We start from the raw sequence: 22,746 nt of genomic DNA, 5'->3' as shown, positions 1-22,746 counted from the left end.
TGTGTGACTTTGGGCAAGTCACTTAACTTCTCTGTGCCTCAGTTACCTCATCTGTAAAATGAGATTAAGACTGCAAGCCCCTGTGGGACAACCTGATCACCTTGTAACATCCCTAGCATTTAGAACAGTGCTTTGCACATAGTAAGTGCTTAATAAATGCCATTATTATTATTATTATAAGGCTTTTAAAACAGAGATAATTTTTCTGGATCCATTCTCTTATAATTCTGTGGTTAGATGGTTTCTAAAACAAGGTGACTTCACAATTACCCTTATAAACTATATGACTACTGACTGAGATTCTGAGTATATCCCCACAACCTTTCCTATGCCTCCTCTTGCAGTACTTGTAATGTACTGTCGGACAAATTCTGCCCAGATCAGTAAGTGGAGTTAAAAGCATGTCATTGAAATTTTAGGGAAAAGTTAACTGAAATCTGCAAAGAATCTCTTCGGCTGGTATACCTCACTTTGTTTACCATTTTCCCCCTCTGGGTCTAATGGGAATATTCTGGTGGGCTGGTGTTCCTGTGGGCAAGACTGGGACGCAGTCCTTATTCTCTATGGGACTCAGAGTCTTAATCCCCATTTTATAGATGAGGTAACTGAGGCACAGAGAAGTTAAGTGACTCACCCAAGGTCACACAGCAGACAAGGGTTGGAGCTGGGATTAAACCCAGGTCCTCGGACTCCCAGTCCTGCTCTCTTTCCACTAGGCAATGCTGCTTCTGCTCTTTACCCCTCCTTCTCTCAGAGGCTTAAACTGAGATTTCCTGGTTCTGATTTTAGAGCCATTCTATTCCTGGCAGCTTTTGTTTCAATTACTTAGATACTTGAATAGACAATGGGAGTAAACTTGTTTTGGTTTAGTTATGTAGACCTCACCGACACTGAGGAACGGTTGATGTTAAATCTTCTAGAGTTGGTCACGATGTTCATCATTTACTAGTTACCGGAAATCACAGCAATGTGAAAAGAAGGAAAACTTCTTTCTAAAAACCGATCAGTTATATTTATTAAGCACTTACTGTGTGCAGAGCACTGTACAAAACACTTGGGAGAATACAACAGAATTGGTGCAAATTCCCTGCCCACAGTGATCTTAAAAAGTATAACTGTTCAAATACTTTGGGGAGAGAAGGGATAAAATAAACATTTTCTTTAGAAACTCTTCAATTTCAAACAAGATAAACAAAAGACAATGAAAAGAGAACATAGCATTTGAAAGTGCTTAGAACATTGCCCGGCACATAATAAATGCTTAACAAATGCCATAATTATTATTATTAGCTATATAATAATAATAATAATGGCATTTATTAAGTGCTTACTATGTGCAAAGCACTGTTCTAAGCACTGGGGAGGTTACAAGGTGATCAGGTTGCCCCACGGGGGGCTCACAGTCTTACTCCCCATTTTATAGATGAGGTAACTGAGGCACAGAGAAGTTAAGTGACTTGCCCAAAGTCACATGGTTGACAATTGGCAGAGCTGGGATTTGAACTCATGACCTCTGACTCCAAAGCCCATTCATTCATTCTTCATTCAATCGTATTTATTGAGCACTTACTGTGTGCAGAGCACTGTACTAAGTGCTTGGGAAGTACAAGTCGGCAACATATAGAGAGGGTCCCTACCCAACAACGGGCTCACAATCTAGAAGGGGGAGACAGACAACAAAACAAAACATGTAGACAGGTGTCAAAATCGTCAGAACAAATAGAATTCATTATTCTTACCAAGAGTAGAGAATTGTTCCAACAACTGATGTGAGTTTGCTGTTTTCTTGCTTTTGCTTTGCAAGGCCAAAGTCAGCTACAATTCGCAAAAAAAGATTTATAAGACATTAATACTTGGAAGGCTATGAATTATTCCTCAATTAGAGTGGTAATTGCTATTGTTCATAACAGCCATAAAGCTTTTTTTTATTTGCCCTTGGACACAGTGTACCATCTGCTTGTCTTCCTCGCCTATTTCAATCTTAATAACATACATATTAATCACATTTATCAGGATAAAAATTAGGAAAACACTCATTTCTTCCTGCAGCTGTAAACCTGTTGAGTAGTGTGAGCCCCAGCCAATGGTTTTAATTTTTATCTTCGAGCCTAATTGCCAGAAGAGCTGCGCAGAGCATTTTTTGTTCTCAATTTTTTTTTCTTTTTTATGACATTTGTTATTCTGTGCCAGGTACTGTACTAAGCACTGGGGTAGATGTAAAATAATCAGGTTGGACAGATGAATTAGCTGAGGCCCAGAGGAGTTAAGTGACTTGCCCAAGGTAACACAGCAGGCACGAGGCAGAGCCAGGATTAGAATTCAGGTCTTGTGACTTTCAGGCCCAGGCACTTTCCACTGTGTTTCCGCCACGGCAGTTATGTACGAATCTTTAAATTAATATATTATAAATTGCTTACTTATGTTAATGTCTGTCTCCCCTTCTAGACTGTAAATGCGTTATGGGCAGGGAACGTGTCCAACTAATTCTGTTGTACTGCACTCTCCCAAGCTCTTAGTACTGTGCACTGCAAATAGTAAGCAATCAAATACCACTGATTGACTGATTGGTTGTTTCTTTGTGAAGTTCGAAGGGATACCAGCAGCCTGAGGCCTTTTCAATTTATAGAATATTGGGGTGGCTATAGCTGCTACCGTGGTGGTTGTGAATGTTAGATTCAGAGCTCTGATGAACCCAAAGCTCTGCTCCTTTAGACAAAATGCCCTCTTACTCTTATTGTATTTATCATTGCCCGTGTCATCATATTATTTTTGCGTCATTGTCATTTCATCACTTCATTTAGGTCTTCCACCAGTCCTCTCCTCACTGACCCCTTGACTGTGAGCCCCTTGGTGGGAGCCAGGGACTGTGTCTAGTTTTCATCCAAGTATTTTTGTCCAGCACTTCAGACAGTGTCATGCATACACCGGGCACTCGATATATACGACTTAAGGGCACAGAACATGCGCCAATTTGAGGGGGTGTGCCAAATTCATTAGTGCGTAGCTGGCCTAGTGGATAGAGCACAGCCCTGCAAGTCAGAAGGACCTGGGTTCTAATCCTGACTCTCCCAATTGTCTGCTGTGTGACCTTGGGCGAGTCACTTCACTTCTCTGTGCCTCAGTTACCTCATCTGTAAAATGAGGATTAAGACCGTGAGCCCCATGTGGGACCGGGATTGTATCCAACCTGATTTGCTAGGAATCAGCAATTACAATAATTACAGCAATTAGTAACAGTTCCTGGCATGTAGTAAGTGCTTAACAAATACCACATTAAGTTAATATTAATAATAATGTTATTATTAGGTCCCTACTATGACTCACCTTGCTATATATACTCCCAGCCCCGATGTTACATCCACTCTCCTCACCTTCAAAGCCTCATTAAAAGCACAACTCCTTCAAGAGGTCTTCCCCGCCTACGCCCTTATTTCCTCTTCCCCCCTCCCTTCTGAATTGCCTTTGCATTTGTATCTGCACCCTTTATTTACTCCTCCCTCAGCCCTCCAGCACTCATGTAATTTATTTATTTATATTAATATCTGTATCCTTCTCTAGACTGTCAGTACATTGTGGGCAGGGAACATGTCTACCAACTGACATACTGTATTCTCCTAAGGGTATAGTACACTGCTCTGTATGCAGTAAGCACTCAATCAATACCACTGATCGATTGATTACTGGTTAATATTTGTGTCCAATTCTCCCACCTATTAGATTGTAAACTCCTCAAAGACTAGAAATATGTCTTGTACTAAGACTAATTCCCAACTACTTAGTACAGTGCTCTGCATACAATAGTTCAGTAAGTGCTATTACTGTAAATTGTAAAGACCTTAAGGATTAGAAATACTGTGTATTCTGAGCTACCTAGCTCAGTGCTCTGTAGACTGCAAGTTCCTCGTGGGCAGGGATCATGTCTACCAACTCCGTCGCATTTTACTTTCCCAAGCGCTCACTATAATGTTCTGCAAACAGTCAGTGCTCAATAAATATGGTTACTTGCTCTGCACCACAGTAAGCATTCAATAAGTGTTACTGCTGCAGCTGATGAGCAGTTTCAGCTACAATAAAATTTCAGCATAAATAAAATAATTAAGGCACACTTTTAAGTTCATTACAATGAAACTCCACCGGTTTGGGACACATTTTATTGACCCAATAGGCAAATATAAATATTGCATTTTTGTTATGCAATTAAACCTGAGGGTATTTTCAACCAAAAACACCAATACAAATTTTGCAGAAATGAAATTTACCCGTGTGAGTACCACTTGAACATCTTCTCTCGCCTGCCTTCTGTATTTTTAATTTCCCAATTGTTTCATAATTTAAGAGTCACAAGTAAATCACATTCAAACTTAAAATCTCCCCCCCACCCCCAATATGGTATCGATTTCAGTTTTAAAATAGCTAAATCAGGTATTGACACTCGACTCAGTAGGTGAAACAAGGTACCTGGGCAACCATTAGAGCTCAATTTTTAAGAAGTTCTCCGAGCAGCATCCCAGAGACTAGATATATTTTGTATTGAACTTGTGATTCTTTGCTCCTTACAGGGGAGAAAAAGTCTGAGATATAAAGGTTTAATAACCCTCGGTTAAGCTATGTTTATTTTCATAAATATGTCTATTTGGAGAGGGTCAAAACTCTAGCTTGTAAGCTCCTTTTGGACAGGCAATGTGTCCACTAACTCTGTTAAACTGTAATCTCCCAAGCACTTAATACAGTGCAGAAGCACACAATAGTGCTCAATAAATACTCTGAATTGATTGACTCAGTACACCAGTCCTGGGTTAGAGGTTGGGGCAGGAAAAGAGTGTCATTTCCTGATGAGGTTGGGAACTAAAGAGTCCTAAGATTCTGAGCCCTGCCTCAGTTCCTGCTTCCAGTCAATTCCAAACTTGCAAACGGTAAGCTCCTTGTGGGCAGGGAACATGTCTAATAATAATGATGGTACTTGTTAAGCACTTATGTTCTAAGTGCTAGGGTAGGAACAAATTAATCAGGTTGGACACAGTCCCTTTCCCCCATGGGCTCGCACTCTTAATCCCCATTTTACAGATGAGGTAGCTGAGGCCCTGAGAAGTGAAGTGATTAGTTCACCCAGCAGATTAGGGGATTAAAAGCCAGGTCCTTCTGACTCTCAAGCCCATGCTCTAACCACTAAGCCACACATTGTACTCTCCCAAGTGCTTAGTACAGTGCCCTCCACACCGTAAATGCTTAGTAAATTCCACTGGTTGGCTGACTGCAGAGAGGAGTGGGGCAATGGGCATATAAGATCTGTGTTAATTGAGCACTCGCGGGCAGAGTGCTGTGCTAGCTGTATGGGAGTATAAAAAAGGGACACAGTCTTTGTCCTCAAGGGCTTTTTGTTTTAATGGTATTTGTTTAAGTGCTCACACTGTACTAAATGCTGGGGTAGATACAAGCTAATCAGGTTGGACACGGTCCATGCCCTACGTGGGGCTCACAGTCTTTGATTTCCATTTCACAGATGAGGTAACTGAGGAACAGAAAAGTTATGTGACTTGCCCAAGGCGGCACAAGCGACAAGTGGCCGGACTAGAGCCCAGATACTTCTGATTCTCAGGCTTGTGCTCTATCCACTGGGCCATACTGGTTCTCCAGCTCTTACAAACTTATGGTCCCACTTCCCGGGGGATGATGATCTCCATCATCTCCACAGAGGCAGCTTTCCTGACTGTCACCTGTTGCCCAGGTCAGCTAGTTAAAATCTTTTCTTTATTTTGTCCTGCCCCCTTAGCCAATGCTTTCCAGTACTCCTTACCCTTAAACTCCTTTCAACATGAATTCATTCATTCAATTGTATTTATTCGAGTGCTTACTGTGTGCAGGGCACGGTACTAAGTGCTTGGGAAGTAGAGAATCCCCATGACTTTCCTGACCAGCCCTCACTCCCATGTCCCAAATCCCCAAACCCACCTCCACTCTTGCCTTTCTTCCCTCTCCAACCTGCACCACCTTCTGAGGTAGTGGCAGACTATATGTTGTTTTTTTTTTAAATCACAAAATGGAAATCAGTAAGGGCATAGGATTCCAGCTACAGAATTTTACTTTACTGACAACTTTTCAAGAATGAAGGGGAGATGTATTGGGCTCTTTGGGAAGGGCACTATTCTGAACATTACCTGTACCGACCCTGGAGGATTACATCTGAAAATTGTTCTCTTGGATAAGTAAACTTGGCAGTTTCACAACTGATAGGGTGGGTGTTGAAAAGGGCCATGAGTTGAGAAATGGAGATCATGGGAGGTGGGGAAGTTCATTTGCACTGGCTTTCTTCCTTCGGAGTGATTCTGCAATATTATTTCAGGAGTGTGGAAGGGCTTTTCCTGTAATATGTCAGACCTGCCACCAAGCAGAACCTGCTGTTCTGTGCAGCTGCAAGTGAATTCAGCTAGGTCATGCCCGAAAAAGGTATGGGAGCAAAAGTCAGAAAAAAAAAAAAAAAAAGAAAAACCCTTGAAAAAGTATATATTATCTCAAAAGAAATTGGATTTTAAATATGTATTATATTGCTTTCTCCTTCTGAAATTAACAACAACTCATAACTGATAATAAAATTTAACATCGACAATGCCCGAAAGGTAGAGGTCCATAACGAGAAGCAGAAAGAACAGTTTGGGTGACTTTTCTTTTTGAATTTTTGTGCTTTTTCTCATCTTTCAAGCTTATTATTCTCAAAGATTGAAATCATTTTGTATTCCTCTGCCTTTTTTTATCATATAGTAAACAAGCTGTCGAGCTGCAAAGCAAGAGTAAATGTAAAACAAGAATGCCCCTTAGTGGTAACAGGCCTTCATAACCTCTTAGCTTTTTCAAGAAAAGACAAATTTGATAGCATACTTTGTGGGAGCTGACAAATCTTCAAACAACCAAACAAAAAAATGATGCCTGAAGAAATTTACAAAGAATCTGTAAACATACATATTAGGTGAACATTAACACCAGAATTACTGACAGTCCTTCCTGAACTAAAACATATATTTATAGAAAAGGCCCTAAATATTAAAAAAATTCCCATCTTAATGACAAATGAGCTCCACCCATCACTTTGGGACAAAGAACGTGCATGAGGAACTGATTTTAGATGTGAGGCCAAGCACTCTTCCCAGCTATTAGTGCAATGTTTTACACACAGTGTTTAATACCATATTAGTGTTCTTTCCGAGCCCTAAATAACAATACTTTCTACACAATAAGCACCTAATAAATGTCATCCCTATTATTACAGCACTAGTCACAGGTGCTAACCCTGGGGCCGGGGGTGGGGAGGGGAATGGGGTGATGACTGCCCCCAGTTTTTTGTGTTAGACGCCCAGCGTCACTTATCCCAGGTTTCTGAGTTTCCAATCCAGGTCAAAAAGACCCAGAATGGTGGCTTTGAGACTGGTAGTTCTTTGAACTCTGACTCCACCAAAATCCTTGCCTCCACTCTTCACAAAATGAAAAGTTGGCACCTTTGGTGCTATTGGCTCATGCACGATTACTCCCTGGCACTCTCTCATCCCTGCCGGTAACGCTCATGTTCGGACACTGAGAACAGTAAGAAGACCTGGGGACAGGGGAGATAATAATAATAATAATGGTATTTGTTAAGAGCTTACACTGTGCCAGACACTGTACTGAGAGCTGGGGCACAAACCCGATAATTGGGTTGGGTACAGTCCTTGTCCTACAATGGGCTCACAGTCTCAATCCCCATTTTACAGATGAGGTAACTGAGGCACAGAAAAGTTAAGCGACTTGTCCAAGGTCACCGAACAGATAACTGGAAAAGCTGAGATTAGAACTCATGTCCTTCTGACTCCCAGGCCATGCTGCTTCAGCACATTATATAAAGTGCAGGTAGGAATTTTACATCCAAAACCTATTTGTCTTCAAATACTTTAAGACCAATTAAATACCGACATGAAAACATCAACCTCAGTCCTGTAGTTTCTAACATAAGTTGTTTTAAAAGGACTCAGAACAGCTCATAGGGTAGTTCTGTGCCATACTAGTGCCCCTTCAGGCAACAAACTATTTTAAAATCCTTGGAAAAATGGGTCATATAATGATATCACCTTTTAGCAGTCATTCTAATAATTAGATAGAGGGCCAGAACTCAGGGGATTCTTGATTCTAATTCCAGGCCTTCCACTGGCTCAATAATTAATGTTGGGAAAATTAGAGCCCCTCAGCTTCATAATATGAGATAATGGGGGGAGGAAAACGCAATTACTGGGAGGTATTTCAGTGAAAGACAGGAGCACATTTTTAGGAGAAGCAGCATGGCTCAGTGGAAAGAGCCCGTGCTTGGGAGTCAGAGGTCATGGGTTCTAATCCCGGCTCTACTTATCAGCTGTGTGACTTTGGGCAAGTCACTTAACTTCTCTGTGCCCAGTTCCCTCATCTGTAAAACAGGAATTAAGACTGTGAGCCTCACGGGGGACAACCTGATCACCTTGTATCCCCCCTAGCACTTAGAACAGTGCTTTGCGCACAGTAAGTGCTTAACAAATACCATCATTATTATTATTATTTTACATACAAAGGTCTTGTAAGGCTTCTTACTGAACTAGATACCCCGTGAAAATGAAAAAAATAAATTTTTTGATGAAGAGTCTCATCTCATAAAGAAGAAAGGAGAGTAAATTGTGCTGCTTCTTGGAAATAAAAGAACTATCTCTTCCGATATATTATTAGAATCGTAAAGGCATGGAGTACATTGTCGGGCCGTGAATCAGTTTTGTTTTACTTCTGAAGGCTCTTCCTGTTCCCTTCCCCTTCAGATAAGAGGTTGTTCCCAGACTAGCTAGGAGATGCAATATTGATCATGCTCAGAGGAGATTTCTGATAGACAGGCAGGAGTTCCCAGGGAAACCCTCTGGGGACTAGAAACCTGGCACAGATTTAAATAAGCCCCTCTAGATTGTATGCTCCCTCTAGACTGTAAGTTCATTGTGCGCAGGGAACAGGTCTACCAACTCTGCTACACTGTACTCTCCCAAGCGCTTAGTAATAATAATAATAATTATTATTATTATGGTATTTGTTAAGCATTTACTATGTGCCAATCACTGTTCTAGGCACTAATAATGATGGTATTTGTGAAGAGCTTACTAAGTGCCAAGCACTGTTCTAAGCGCTGGGGTAGATACAAGGTAATCAGGTTGTCCCACATCGGGCTCACAGTCCTAATCCCCATCTTACAGTTGAGGGAACTGAGGCCCCGGAAAGTGATGTGACTTGTCCAAGGTCACAGAACAGTGCTCTGCATACAGTAAGCGCTCAATAAATATGATTGAACGAAGTGGCAGAGCCAGGATTAGAACCCATGACCTCTGACTCCCTAGCCCGTGCTCTTTCCACTAAGCCACGCTGCTTCTCTCCAGAGATCTACACACATTAAGCCCTAAATAAATACTATTAATTGATTGAACAAGTACTGGCCTTCACCGACTATGTCATCATGTTAAAGCCGGAAGAGGACTTTTTACAAGTGACTGCAGGCTGGATGCACATCATTTCAAAGCGAATCTCAAACACCAACCATCAAAATCCAAGGGTTACCTTGCCCCTTACGCTTCATATCTAATTCTATGACAGTTCAAATGGGCTAGAGTTCTACCCAGTAAAAATGAGTAGCACAGCTCACAGGTGTGTCGCAAGATGCTTACAGTGAATTTCTATTAGAAATTTATCACATAATTAGTCAGGGACTAATTACTAGTTACTCCATTTGTGTGATTGCCTTCTCCATGGCCTAATTAACTAATTAATTACTAATGGCATTTATGTATTTATTACTCTATTTATTTATTTATTTTACTTGTACATATCTATTCTATTTATTTTATTTTGTTAGTATGTTTGGTTTTGTTCTCTGTCTCCCCCTTTTAGACTGTGAGCCCACTGTTGGGTAGGGACTGTCTCTATATGTTGCCAACTTGTACTTCCCAAGCGCTTAGTACAGTGCTCTGCACACAGTAAGCGCTCAATAAATACGACTGTTGTTGATGTTGATTAAGCGCTTACTATGTGCCAAGCACTGTTCTAAGCGCTGGGGAAGATATAAGGTAATGAGGTTGTCCCACGTGGGGCTCACAGTAATGCCAAGAGCACGTGCATGGGAGTCAGAGGACACCTGCCTGCTAGGTGACCTTGGGCAAGTCACTTCACTTCTCTCTGCCTCAGTTACCTCATCTGTAAAATGGGGATGAAGACCCTTTGGCCCCTGAGAAGTCTAATCGAACATATATTTAGAAAATATGTGTTTTTGAGGCCTGCAACAACAGAAAGTTCTTCGAATCCTTCCCCATCAACTCCTATACCCAGAAAAAAAACAAAGTTTCTGACTGCTGCTCCTCCTAGGAGAGTTCTGAGAGGGAAGAAGGTTTCTTCCAGAAGGAGCTGGTTAGATGGTGTTGGTCACCACTCAGAGAGGAAAGTGATGTGGCCAGTGGAAGCCAGGTACAAAAAGCCCATGCATTGCTCTGAGAGAGAGGAGGAGGGATTGTACTCTCCCAAGCACTTAGTACAGTGCTCTGCACACAATAAGCACTCAATAAATATGATATAATGAATGGATGAATGAATGGAAATGCTAGAACTGGAGATCTCCTTGGGCTCCTCCTCATGAATGAACCTTGGTTTGGGAAGCACTGAGCTAACAGGAGACAAGGGAGGAGCTGAAAACCAAACCTGCATAAAATGTAGGCACTTGCCCTGTTACAGATAAAGCCATAATTAATGATGAAATTAATCAGCACTAGACAAGAATTCATTATTCTTCTGCCGGTGATTTCATAGGGAAATGGCTAGAAACTAGTCAAATGTATCATGCTATGAAATTTGCAGGATGCAAACCTTTTACCAAGTTTCATTGTTTGGTTGAAACTTGAAGTATCACATGCTGTATTTCCATGCTTACGCTTAATATCTAATTCTATGACAGTTCAAATGGCCTAGAGTTCTACCCAGTGAATTTCTATTAGAAATTTCTCACATAATTAGTCAGGGACCACGTTACACCATTTGTGTGATTGCCTTCTGCATGGCCTAATTAATTAATTGCCTTCTGCATGGCCTAAATGATTAATTAATTAATTAATGATGACATTTATTAAGCGCTTACTATGTGCCAAGCACTGTTCTAAGCGCTGGGGGAGATACAAGGTAATGAGGTTGTCCCATGTGGGGCTCACGGTAATGCCAAGAGCACGGGCAATGGAGTCAGAGGACACTTGTCTGCTAGGTGACCTTGGGCAAGTCACTTCACTTCTCTGTGCCTCAGTTACCTCATCTGTAAAATGGGGATGAAGACTGTGAGGCCCACGTGGGACAACCTGATTATGTTGTAGCTACCAGCGCTTAGAACAGTGCTTGGCACATAGCAAGCACTTAAATACCATCATCATCATCACCATCATCAACCACAAGGACATGGCTAGCTCAATGCTTCTCAGTGTGAAGATTATTCATGAAGAAAGGCTCAAGAAGACTTCCATTTCCAGCATTTCCCTCCTCCTCCTTCCTCTCAGAGCGATACATGGGCCACTTCTAGGCAGCTTTCCCTGGCTCGATCTCTTCCCTCTCAGAATGGCAAACAGCCACTTCTAACCAGGAACAATGTCTCCTATTGACCCCATCCCATAGAAACTGTTCGATGACAAGAGTGATGTTTATTCGGTGCCCGCAGTGTGTAGACTACCGTAAAGAGTACTTGTAAAACGTAAGAAAGAAGTAAAAGATTCTATCCCTGCCCAAGAAGATCAATCAATCAATTGTATTTATTGAGCGCTTACTGTGTGCAGAGCACTGAACTAAGCGCTTGGGAAGTAGAAGTTGGCAACATATAGAGACAGTCCCTAACCAACAGTGGGCTCACAGTCTAGAAGATCTTACAACGCAGTAGAGGAGGCAGAAAGCATAAACTGACAAACATATCCGAATGACAAATGATAAAGTCGATATAATAGCAAAACTAAGTGTGACATAGAAATAGCAGACCCAAGAATGAGCAAGTAAGTAACAAAAGAGTAACAATTAACAGCATTTGTCAAGTCCTTTTTATGTGCCAAGCAAGGTACCAAGCAACTGGGTAAATACAAGATAATCAGGTAAAATACAGTACCTGCCCTACAAGGGGTTCACAGTCTAAGTAGGTAATAATAATAATAATAATGGCATTTGTTAAGCACTTACTATGTGCAAAGCACTGTTCTAAGCGCTGGGGAGGTTACAAGGTGATCAGGTTGTCCCACAGGGGGCTCACAGTCTTAATCCCCATTTTACAGATGAGGTCACTGAGGCACAGAGAAGTTAAGTGACTTGCCCAAAGTCACACAGCTGACAATTGGCGGAGCTGGGATGAGAGAAGAGGTATTTTAATCTCCACTTTCCAGATGAGGAAACGGAGGAACAGATAAGGTAAGTGACATGACCAAGGTCACAAAGCCAACCAGTGGCAGAGCTGGGATTAGAACCCAGGCCCTCTGACTCCCAGGACAGAGCTCTTCCCACGAGGCCATGCCCTTCCCGAGTACAGACATGGCTGATGGGATGGTATGCTCAAACCAGAATTTAGAAGCAGAGAAAAATCCACTCTATGTCTTGATTTGCAGGAGGTAGAAAAATGATGGGAAAAGAATGGAGTTTTAGGATTGCCCTGTCCTAATTCATGATTTCCTGGAGCTGGGCAGTCTAGGAAATAGTAGTCACTTGCCTGGGTACAACTGGGAAGGCAATTCTCCCTGGTTCAATGACCATTCAATGACACGTGGGGGTAAGTAGCATGCGGAAGTAACATGGACTAGTGGAAAGAGCACAGGCCTACGAGTAAGAGGATCTGAGGTCTAATCCTGCCTCTGCCACTTGCCTGCTCTGTGACCTTGAGCAAGTAACAACTTTCTGTGACTCAGTTTCCTCATCTGTAAAATGGAGAGCAACCTGTCCTGCCGCCTATTTAGCCCCATGTGAGGCAGGGACTGTGTCCAACCTTACTAACTTTTATCTACCCCAGTGCTTAGAACAGTGCTAGACACACAGTAAGTAGTTAAATACCATAATTATTATAATTAGTATTGTTATTAAGTTAAGAACAATGGAAAGCATTAACTCTTTGACACCATTACAAAATTGCCTTTGAGACCATTACCTTAACAAAATTACTCTTTCAGTGGCCTAAAAGAAATAATGTTCGTTCGGCTTAATTCTACGAAATAGCTAATGGGGGGAAAAGTAATAACCAAGAGAGTAGTCTGAATAGATGCCATTGAAATAAGGCCTGTTATGAAATAAGATTATAGAATTCGTACTTACTAATGGTTACTTTGTCCTTATCCCCCAACATGATATTATTTGGAGTGAGATCTCTATGAACAATCCTCTTCTCCTTATGTAAGTATCGAAGAGCTAGGCACAGCTTGAAATACAAAGACAAAAAATGATCTTATTTTCCCTAAAAACTATGAGCTCAATGATGTGGAATATAAGTGTTTCCATGAAATTAGCTCATAAAAGTTATTTGTAGAAAAACTGTAATTAAAAAACACTATGAGTCCTTACTTGAATAAATATATTCCATATTCTTTCTTCGGTAAAATGATGTTGCTTTTCCTTCAAAGAGCTAAAGTGCTCTCCAAGAGGTGCTCCTTCTATGAGTTCCATAACTATGTATAGCCTGTCATCTACACACAATAGGAAGAAATGACAAAACCAAAAAATATTAAATGCAATGACTTTTACCACATCATTTTTGCCTAAAACATAAGTGGATGTGATTGCAGGTTAAATGAATCAATGGAAGCTGTCTTTCAACACAGATACAAAAACAGCTGAGCAGATATTTTGCTCTGACAAAAACTGAACTGCCTTCATTTCCATTACTTTAATTAGGGTTTACAATAAGAAATGAAAAACCCAATTCAAAAATGTTGACAAGGGGAAAAAAAAGCACATACCATTAAAATCTCTGAATTCACCCTTGAGCCTCCTTACCTCCTGGCAGAATGGACGGACCATTAACCCTATGGTTACAAAGTCTCCAAGGAAGGGACCTCAATAACCTAGTATTCCTCAGCAAACCAATAGCTCCCAATCCTTAGAACAGAATCCATATCATTTTAACTAACCTAAATTTCTCATGTTGCAATTTAATTTCATTGATTCTTGTGCTTTGTCATAGAAGAAGGAGAAATAACTGCCTTCCATTGACTAGCCCATGAGGTACTTTTTAAAATGCTTTTGGCTCAGTGGAAAGAGCACGGGCTTTGGAGTCAAAGGTCATGGGTTCAAATCCCTGCTCCGCCAACTGTCAGCTGTGTGACTTTGGGCAAGTCATTTAACTTCTCTGTGCCTCAGTTACCTCATCTGTAAAATGGGGATTAAAATTGTGAACCCCCCATGGGACAACCTGATCACCTTGTAACCTCCCCAGCGCTTAGAACAGTGTTTTGCACATAGTAAGCGCTTAAATACCATTATTAGTAGTAGTAGTTGTATCCTTTTCTCTGTACTTCAAGCTCACTCTGTGAGATTTCTTGCTGAGCTACTTAGCGGTGTATGTTTATCCACATTGCAAGGGAGCAGAACCACAGACATTTGGCCTTAGAAGAATTGCACCTGTACACTCCAGACCTCCCTCCACTATACTGCACACATCTCAAAACCACCCAAGTGAAAAGACATTCGTTATTGTCCTTGGCCTGTACACAGATTGACTGGAAAGTAGTCTCCTTTTCCTCCCAAGGAAACCACATAGGCAAGCCGTTGACAGACTCCCCCAGAGAAATGGACTCAAAAATAGCTCATAACGAAGAACTATTTTTACATATTTATATAGTACCTTTCACTGAGTCTAAAGGCACTTGACCAATACCTGCTAACCTGTATTTATACTGGATCTCAATAAGTGGAGAAAATGAGACCAAATAAGTCATTTTACTTGTCCAAAGTGTCACAAAATTAGCCCAGGAACAGATGTATCTTCCCTGACTTCCTAGATCATACCATTTTCCTTCAGTTAGTGCCTGCATTTTAATTACAGACCTTGCATTCATTATAAATATTATGGTAATTCATACTTACTTTCCAGAAATGTTTTATAATAGCGAACAACATTAGGATGATGGAGCTACAATAAAAGAAATAGAAATAATGAAGATATTGTAAAAGTGTTCAAAATACTGCTCAGTTTGAAAAAACTGACTAGATTTCATTATTATTATTACTGTAGTTGTTAAGTGTCAAGCACTGTTCTAAGCACTGGGGTAGATATAAGTCACTCAGGTGAGACACGGTCCCTGTCCCACATGAGACTTACACTCTAGGAGGGAGAGAATCGGTATTTCATCCCCATTTTACAGCTGAGGAAACTGAGTCACAGAGAAATTAAGTGACTTGCGCAGGGTCACATGGCAACCAAGTGGCGGAGTCAGGATTAGAATTCAGGTTCTCTGACTCACAGGCCTATGATATTTCCACTAGGCCAGGCTCCTTCCTATTCAAGGCTCATATTTGGAAACAAAGACCTGAAAGAATAAAACGTCAAAACAAATAGTTGAGAGTTTTGTGACCCTTTTTATTTCCCTCTTATGAAAGCATATCAAAGTTGGAAGTACTTCCAGGTCAGTCATATTAATTTTGTGCTAAGGCCCAAGGAACATAGAACATCTGAACTGCCTAGGGCTAGACTAGCTCTGGAAACATGCCTTCCTGACTAAAGAACCCCCTCTTCTGAGGGAAGAACAACAGATAATCACTAGTCCTCCATTCTGTTTCTATGACCACCCCTGATTCTTTTCCTGTTCCCCATGCCTTCTCATTACTTTCACTTCCTGGCCCAGTCAGTCCTTGGCCACTCTACCACGGTCTTAAAATAATGTCTTCCCTTTCCTTCTGTTGTTTCTTCCTTCCTTTCCCAATATCGACCTCTCCTCAGGACTCTTCTTGGCATTATAACATCCCACCCAGAACCCTTCTCCTGTGATTCACTCCTTCACAGGCTTCTCTCTCTTCAGCCATCATTTCTCAGCTTTTTGAGGCAATGCTAGAGGGTTCAAAGATCAGGCTGCCCAGGTTTATAAGCTGTAAATGGAACAATTGATCCTGTTCATATGTTACTGGGATTTCAAATACCCCTGCTTTGTCTCCCCAGGAGATAAGTGGCTAGGCCACTTTAAACCAAGTGTTTAGTAAGCATTCAATAAATACAACTGATTGCTTGATTAAACTATAAATAGGGGGTGGGCTAGAGTTCCACTGAGTTAGGTCTCGAGGCAATGGCTCTGGACTCAATAATAGGAATCCCTACTTAATCCCCAGTTTAAATGAAAACTTTTGGAGATTGGAAGCCAACGGTCAAGCCTCTACATTGCTGGGAAACACTGTTTAATTGGCTCCACTATAATTGTACGTTTGCTCATTTAAATTTTTTTTACAATTCTGATCACATAAAATAGCCATTCTGCTAACTGGTTAATTAGCTATTTTTAATTCACTCATCCTAGGTTGTTTTCTTGCTCACTTACTATGAATTTGAAAATAAAACTACTTTGTTATATATTTATAATGTTCCTTAACTACATCCCGATGTTATACAAACAGCTGTGAAGGAACAATTAAACCACCATATGCTAATGAATCAACATAAATGATCATAACAATATATGTGCAATATGTCAGGAGAAGGAAGAAACCAGCATATCCTTGTATTGTCCAGGAAAATAGTTTCTTTTTCTAAAATGTATATTCCTTCTTCTCAAACAATGCTCTGACATAATGTTTCACTGGTAGTGCCTGATATCATGCCAGCATTTTACCTACAAGGGGCTCTCACAGACCTAACAAAATAACTCCCCCTCTGAAATATCTGTTTTACATTTAATAAGCTATAATTTATACAGTGTTAACAGTTTGGCTGTACTTGACAAAAGCCAAAAAATTTGAGGTCAGAAGTGAAATTTGATTCTTATATAGGTAACCAAGAAACAAATTATCCTGAAATGCCTGATAAAAGTGAATGTCTTGGGACTGCTTCTCACACAGGGCATCACAGAAGGGGTTCATCAGATGTAACAGCCTTTGGCATGGAGCTTTAGTTCCAGAATGAATTCTGTGCATCAGTTCAAGTTTTAGAAACTTGTACCCTCCAACTTCTTCCTTTTAACAGCTGGCCCCCACCAGAGTCTCAGAGCCCCTTCCCCACTTCTCCCCAGTTAACCTCACCTCTTACCAAATATTTAAACTGGCAAAAAGGGCAATACCAACCAGCTGGGCCAAGCTGGGCTCTAAAAACCATTTGGAAACCAAAAAAATAGGTCAATATTAAAATAATCCTTAATTAACCATCTTCTAATTTTCGAGTCTACAAGGAGATTACTGATCTACTGAAAATAAATACAAACTGATGATGTTTGATTGATTTTAAATTCTACAGGAATGGGGAAAAAAAAAATCACATACCTGCTCTTTAATTATTGTCAATTCGGAAACAATGTTCTTTACACTGCTATCTCGATCCTTTTTATCCTTTCCAAATACTGGATTATGAAGGTTAACCTCTTTCATTGCCACAAGATTTTGACCATTGTGTTTTCTAACCTGGGAAAAACAACAGAATACCAATAATGAGCAAGAAAAACAGCTCAGTGACCAAATAATCAAAGCCATACAATTAATTAAATACCTAACTCCACCTCAAAAATTTTAAAATTATTTTTTCAACTGTATTCATAGTGTGCTTAGTTGAAAGGTGTTAGTGCCTCACAGACTGCTTGCAATACTCATCAGGGTTTGGTTGAACACCCTAAAGAGCTGTTTAGAGTCCCTGCGGGGAGTAGTACAGAAACACTGGGATACATTTCTATCATTTGTCTCTCATCAGAGCAGAAATTTTCCACTTCTTGTTAGAGGAAATGGATGCTAAGAAGCATAAAAACGGTAATTAGGATTTATTATTCCCAGAAAACAAGACATCTCATAGAACTGGTAATTGAAACTGATTTACTTATAAGATTGGTGAATTTTTTTTATCTTTGAGTACTAACTATGCTTTTGATAAACAGACCTCCCACCCCCATGTAGTATCTGTGACAAAGGTTGAGTCAACAAGCCCGACATGTGTGAGACAATTAACTATCTTTTGATACCACTTCAACAAAACTAACTTACCTTATAAACACATCCAAAAGCTCCACTCCCCAGATGATCTAAAATTGCATAGTTTCCTATGAATTTTGTAGGGGTTTTATTCTGATTAACGTTTTCAATATTTTCTGAAATTTGCTTCAGTTGATCTTCCTGATCATAAAAAAGGGCATACACAATTACAATGACTTATAGTGCAAAAATCTTAAGACGCCAAAGTCTTAAAACTTTAGCACTTACCAATAATGAATTTAACTTTGAAACTAGCTCTTCATAAGAACTGATGTCACGTACATAATGTCCCACATCAATGAAGACCTCAAACAAGTCAGTGGGGAAAAGTCTGCACAAAAAAATGTAGACACAAATTGATTAATTTCAGTCTCCTAAGTCTCAGCTCTGCTGCTATTACACGATGTAGGCTCATCATTTAACTTTTTTTATAAAATGGAAAAAACTAAACTCTCCCTTTATCATAGACAGACAATGTGTTGGAAATGCTTTGGAATTCCTGGAATAAATGTGCCATACAAATCCAAGAGAGTACTATTATTATCTTTTTGTCCCAACTGCATGATATTCCAGGAGGATCTTTTTTTTGGTGGGGGGGAGGGGGATGGGGAAGCTTAAAATAATTTAATCATCTAAATGGTTGAGTTTTTCTCCAAAAGTGGTGTCTTTTGGCTACTATCTTTAATATTATTTTTCCCCCCAATGCTATTGTCGGCAAACCTCATCTTAGGATAATGAATGCCAGCCTTTTTACACAGCACCGCAAAGTTGAAAAATTTAGTCCTATTATTCAAGACATTGAATAGATCAGCTTCAAATCTTTAAATGGAAAATTAAGTCACCCCAAATCATTACTAGTAAAAGTTACAATCATATAGTCATTTTATATCTATCCTAATTCACTAGTCACTTGTTTATAACTTTGTCACACTTCGAAACCAATGTTTTCGCATCAGAACACTTTTGGACTTTTTTTTTCTTTTTCTTGAAAATTAATCATTACATTTGAAAACTGGCCCCACAGTTTTAAGACATTATCAACCTTTGCAAAATGATCACACTGATTCTTAGTCTTTATAGATATGTACCTTTTAAAGAGATGTCTATTTCTTTCCATACTGAAGAGAAACCTCAAGGCTCTAAAAGCATAACACTGTAAAATAAAAGCAGTGATTCCTTTTAAATTAAGTGGAGTAATGCAAGCAAATCTAAAAGACTTTGATACAATCTCTAAGTGGATACTGTGGACTGTAAACCTCATGTGCGACAGGGAATGTGTCTAACCTGATTATCTTGTACTTACTTCAGCACTTAGTACTATGCTTGGTACATAATAAGTGCTTAACCAATGTCATTATTTTTATATCACAATTTGAGTAACAGAGTGTAATAACCGCACAAGAAGAAAAAGTAAGCAGTCATTCTTTTGTTTGAATTATTTTACCCAATAATGTAAAGAAATATACTTTATCAATGAAACCAAGACAAACACTGGCGTTTGGTGTTTGTCTTATTAAAAATATAGTTTGGGAAATTTCTCCCTTGTTTTTTGTATCTTTTTTTTTCATTTGACCATATATCAACACTAAGAGAAAGCAAAAGATCTAAGAATCAACAGGGACTTGATTCACCTTATTGAACAAATCATAATGATTTGTAAGTATTTTCAAGTTTCTCTGAGAAACCGTTACAAGAGAAGAAATTTGAAAATAGCCTCAGTGACAAAGGATTCAAAATCTGAAAAAACTGGTCTCTTGAGGAACTATTTTTTTAGATGGCATTTATTAAGCACTTACTATGTGTCAGGCATTGTACTAAACACTGGAGTAGATACAAGTTAATCAGGTTGGACACATTCCATGTTTCATGGGGCTCAAAGTCTTAATCCTCATTTTACAGAGGGGGGTAACAGGCACAGAGAAGCTAAGTGACTAGACCACGGTCTCGAAGCAGACAAATGGTGGGGCTAGGATTAGAACCCAGGTCCTCAGACTTCCAGGCTTGTGCTCTCTTCACTATATCACGCTGCTTCGCTTCCTTCTTGGCTTTTTTAGTTTTCTTCAAATAGAATAATCTACATTAATACTCACCCCCAAATCTTCAAAACAAAGAGGACTGAACTAAAATTGATCCCTGAGCTTTTACAGCAGTACAGAATCACCCTCTAAACTGGGGCAGGCAACCTATATGGCTCATGAGCCATATTTGGTTCAAATATAGCTTCTTGAGCCTGGGCCCCCACAGACTCAACATCATGAGAGTGATGCCATTACTTTCACCCCCGCTGCTTTTGGGGCAGGAAGTAGCTGGCCTGCCCTGCATTTGAGCAGGAAAAGGACTGAGGTGGAGCCAAGATAGCAGCTTAACTCCTTGCCCTCTGACAAAAGGATCCTGCTTTCCCCAACCTGGGGACCAGTAGGGAGTTTTCATTGTCCCCATTCATTCATTCAGTTGTATTTATTGAGCACTTAGTATTGAGCACCCAGTATTTATTGAGCCCTTACTGTGTGCAGAGCACTGTACTAAGTGCTTGGGAAGTACAAGTTGTCCCCACTAGATGACAAGGCAAGCTGGAACTGTTCTCACCACTTCTCCAGTGCCCATGGGTGCCACCTATCTCCTTCTCAAATGACAACTACAAACAAGTTCTTTCTCCTCTCTTCCCCTTCTTCTTTCCTCCTCTTCTCTTCTCCCTCTGTTTAGCTCAGTCCCATTTATAAGGGCTTATTTGATACTAATAACTGACAAAAATTAAATATAAAAGTAAATCCAGTACATTCTACCAATGAAATTTAAAATCAAGTAAATGTCTTTAAAAATGTAATTTAGGATCTTAAAGCAAAAAGTATTAAAATATTTCTGTGTATCGGAAAACTCCATCTAGACCAATTAGAGAGATGCAAATTCCCTAACAATATGTTTACAGTGGCTGACAGCTAAATATAAAACTTGGAATCCTAAGAGAATTGTTAAAATATTCTTCTTGAGCTACGGCATTACTCAAAACAGCAATATCACCAATTCTTTGGCATGGTTTGCCTTCAAGGAGGGATGAATGCAAAAAACTGAAAGTAACTTTCCTCGACAATGATGTACTAAGACAGCATTCAAAATATTCACTTTACCTATGGATTCATTTGCCATTCATCACTTTTAAAATGATCTCATTTTTCCAAAGTATTTATTAACAATCACAATTAATGCTCATTGCATAGTCAGCAAGCTTACAAATATCTCGTCCACATCAACAAAAACAACTATGACAGTTGGCCCAGCTGCTGTGTCAATTTGGCCTTATACATAATCTACTAAGGCCCCATGGTCTACAAGACTAACTGTTCCCAACCTCTATAAACCTCAGGCTGCAGTTTGTGTTCATAGGTTAAGATCATGAAGAGCTGAAAAAAGAAGCTGAGGGAATTGAAAAATCCTAAATAGACTGCAATATCAGAAATGAGCCTTAGTTTGAACTGGAATCAGGTGAAATTTCTTATCTGAAAAGTTGGATGGCCAACTTTTCCTCAAAGCTGAACTAGATCTTCCTGAAAACCTAAAAGGGGTAAATTCCATGTGAGAAAGACTGGTGGACTGGTGGGATTCTACAGAATTAAAGCATTCTTTTGATTTAATGCCCATAAAACTGCAAGGGGCTGATCTAGTCAAAATTTACCTCATGTTTCTACATCATTCCCATAATACATTTTTTAAAATTGTAAATTGTTTCATAATCAAAGCCAGAAATTATATATCAACTTTACCAGATTCCCCAATTTGATCATGCACCATTATTGCAGAAATCTGAATTCACGTATACCTGTAATAAACTTGTTTTTGCTGCACTCCCTTGTTTATTTGGTAAAATTAGTTTTGCTATTATATAGACACCATTTTCCTGCAAGAAAAACATACAGTCATGTAAACAGTGATATTAATTCTGCAGTGGAGAACCAAAGGTAACAAAGCTCCCATTTCAACGATGCACTGATTTTCAAAATCCTGAGCAATATAACAGGCCAGGTCAGAGGGTTTGCAATTGAAAATACAGCACGGTCATCTCAGAAAAAAATAGTAAAATACCTGAAGATTTCACACTCGTAAGAGATAAACACTCTGAAACTCCTAAAATGGAGTTTCACAAATAGAAATATTTTAAATTGGATCATAACATACGTAAACTTTACTTTCAAAATCAACTTTTAGATCCTGCATGACCTCCACATAAATATACTCTCCATATCTAATACCAGGACTGTAAAATTTGCTTTTTACTGCCTGTAATACATCCATTATAGGTGCAGGATTACAGTAAATCATAATAGCTAAAATGCTAAGCAAGGGGGCCACTTCCACACTATGGGTCTTGGCAACAAAAGCTGAGGTATAAGGAAGGTATGTGCTTTAAAAAAAAAAACAACAACCAAAAACTATAAGGACTATAATAGTGCCCAAATCCCAATTTGGGGACAGACCAGCTGAAAAACAGACAAATCCATTTTACTTCCAGTGAATTTTGTCTCTCCTCTCCGACTCAATATAAATACATGTCTGTAATTATATAACTCATCTATAGTTGAA

General features: G+C 39.7%; 1 protein-coding gene across 2 annotated transcripts in view; it reads right to left on the bottom strand.

The window, feature by feature from the left end:
• The window catches only part of NEK10 (NIMA related kinase 10), a 134,989-nt gene that overhangs the window by 64,484 nt on the left and 47,759 nt on the right, over positions 1 to 22,746 (bottom strand). For both annotated transcript variants that reach the window (XM_038770266.1, XM_038770259.1), the window contains exons 15-23: positions 21,986 to 22,063; positions 19,260 to 19,324; positions 18,400 to 18,502; positions 18,184 to 18,312; positions 17,476 to 17,613; positions 15,100 to 15,145; positions 13,579 to 13,700; positions 13,333 to 13,435; positions 1,740 to 1,815 (exon numbers count right to left, since the gene is read on the bottom strand). In XM_038770266.1, coding sequence (XP_038626194.1) covers positions 1,740 to 1,815; positions 13,333 to 13,435; positions 13,579 to 13,700; positions 15,100 to 15,145; positions 17,476 to 17,613; positions 18,184 to 18,312; positions 18,400 to 18,502; positions 19,260 to 19,324; positions 21,986 to 22,063 — 860 coding nt within the window. The remainder of the gene's footprint in view (positions 1 to 1,739; positions 1,816 to 13,332; positions 13,436 to 13,578; positions 13,701 to 15,099; positions 15,146 to 17,475; positions 17,614 to 18,183; positions 18,313 to 18,399; positions 18,503 to 19,259; positions 19,325 to 21,985; positions 22,064 to 22,746) is intronic.

This window comes from Tachyglossus aculeatus, chromosome 2 (assembly GCF_015852505.1).
Source record: "Tachyglossus aculeatus isolate mTacAcu1 chromosome 2, mTacAcu1.pri, whole genome shotgun sequence".
Classification (NCBI taxonomy): domain Eukaryota; kingdom Metazoa; phylum Chordata; class Mammalia; order Monotremata; family Tachyglossidae; genus Tachyglossus; species Tachyglossus aculeatus.
Note: the sequence above shows the minus strand (reverse complement) of the source record. Positions and strands in the feature narration are given on the sequence as shown.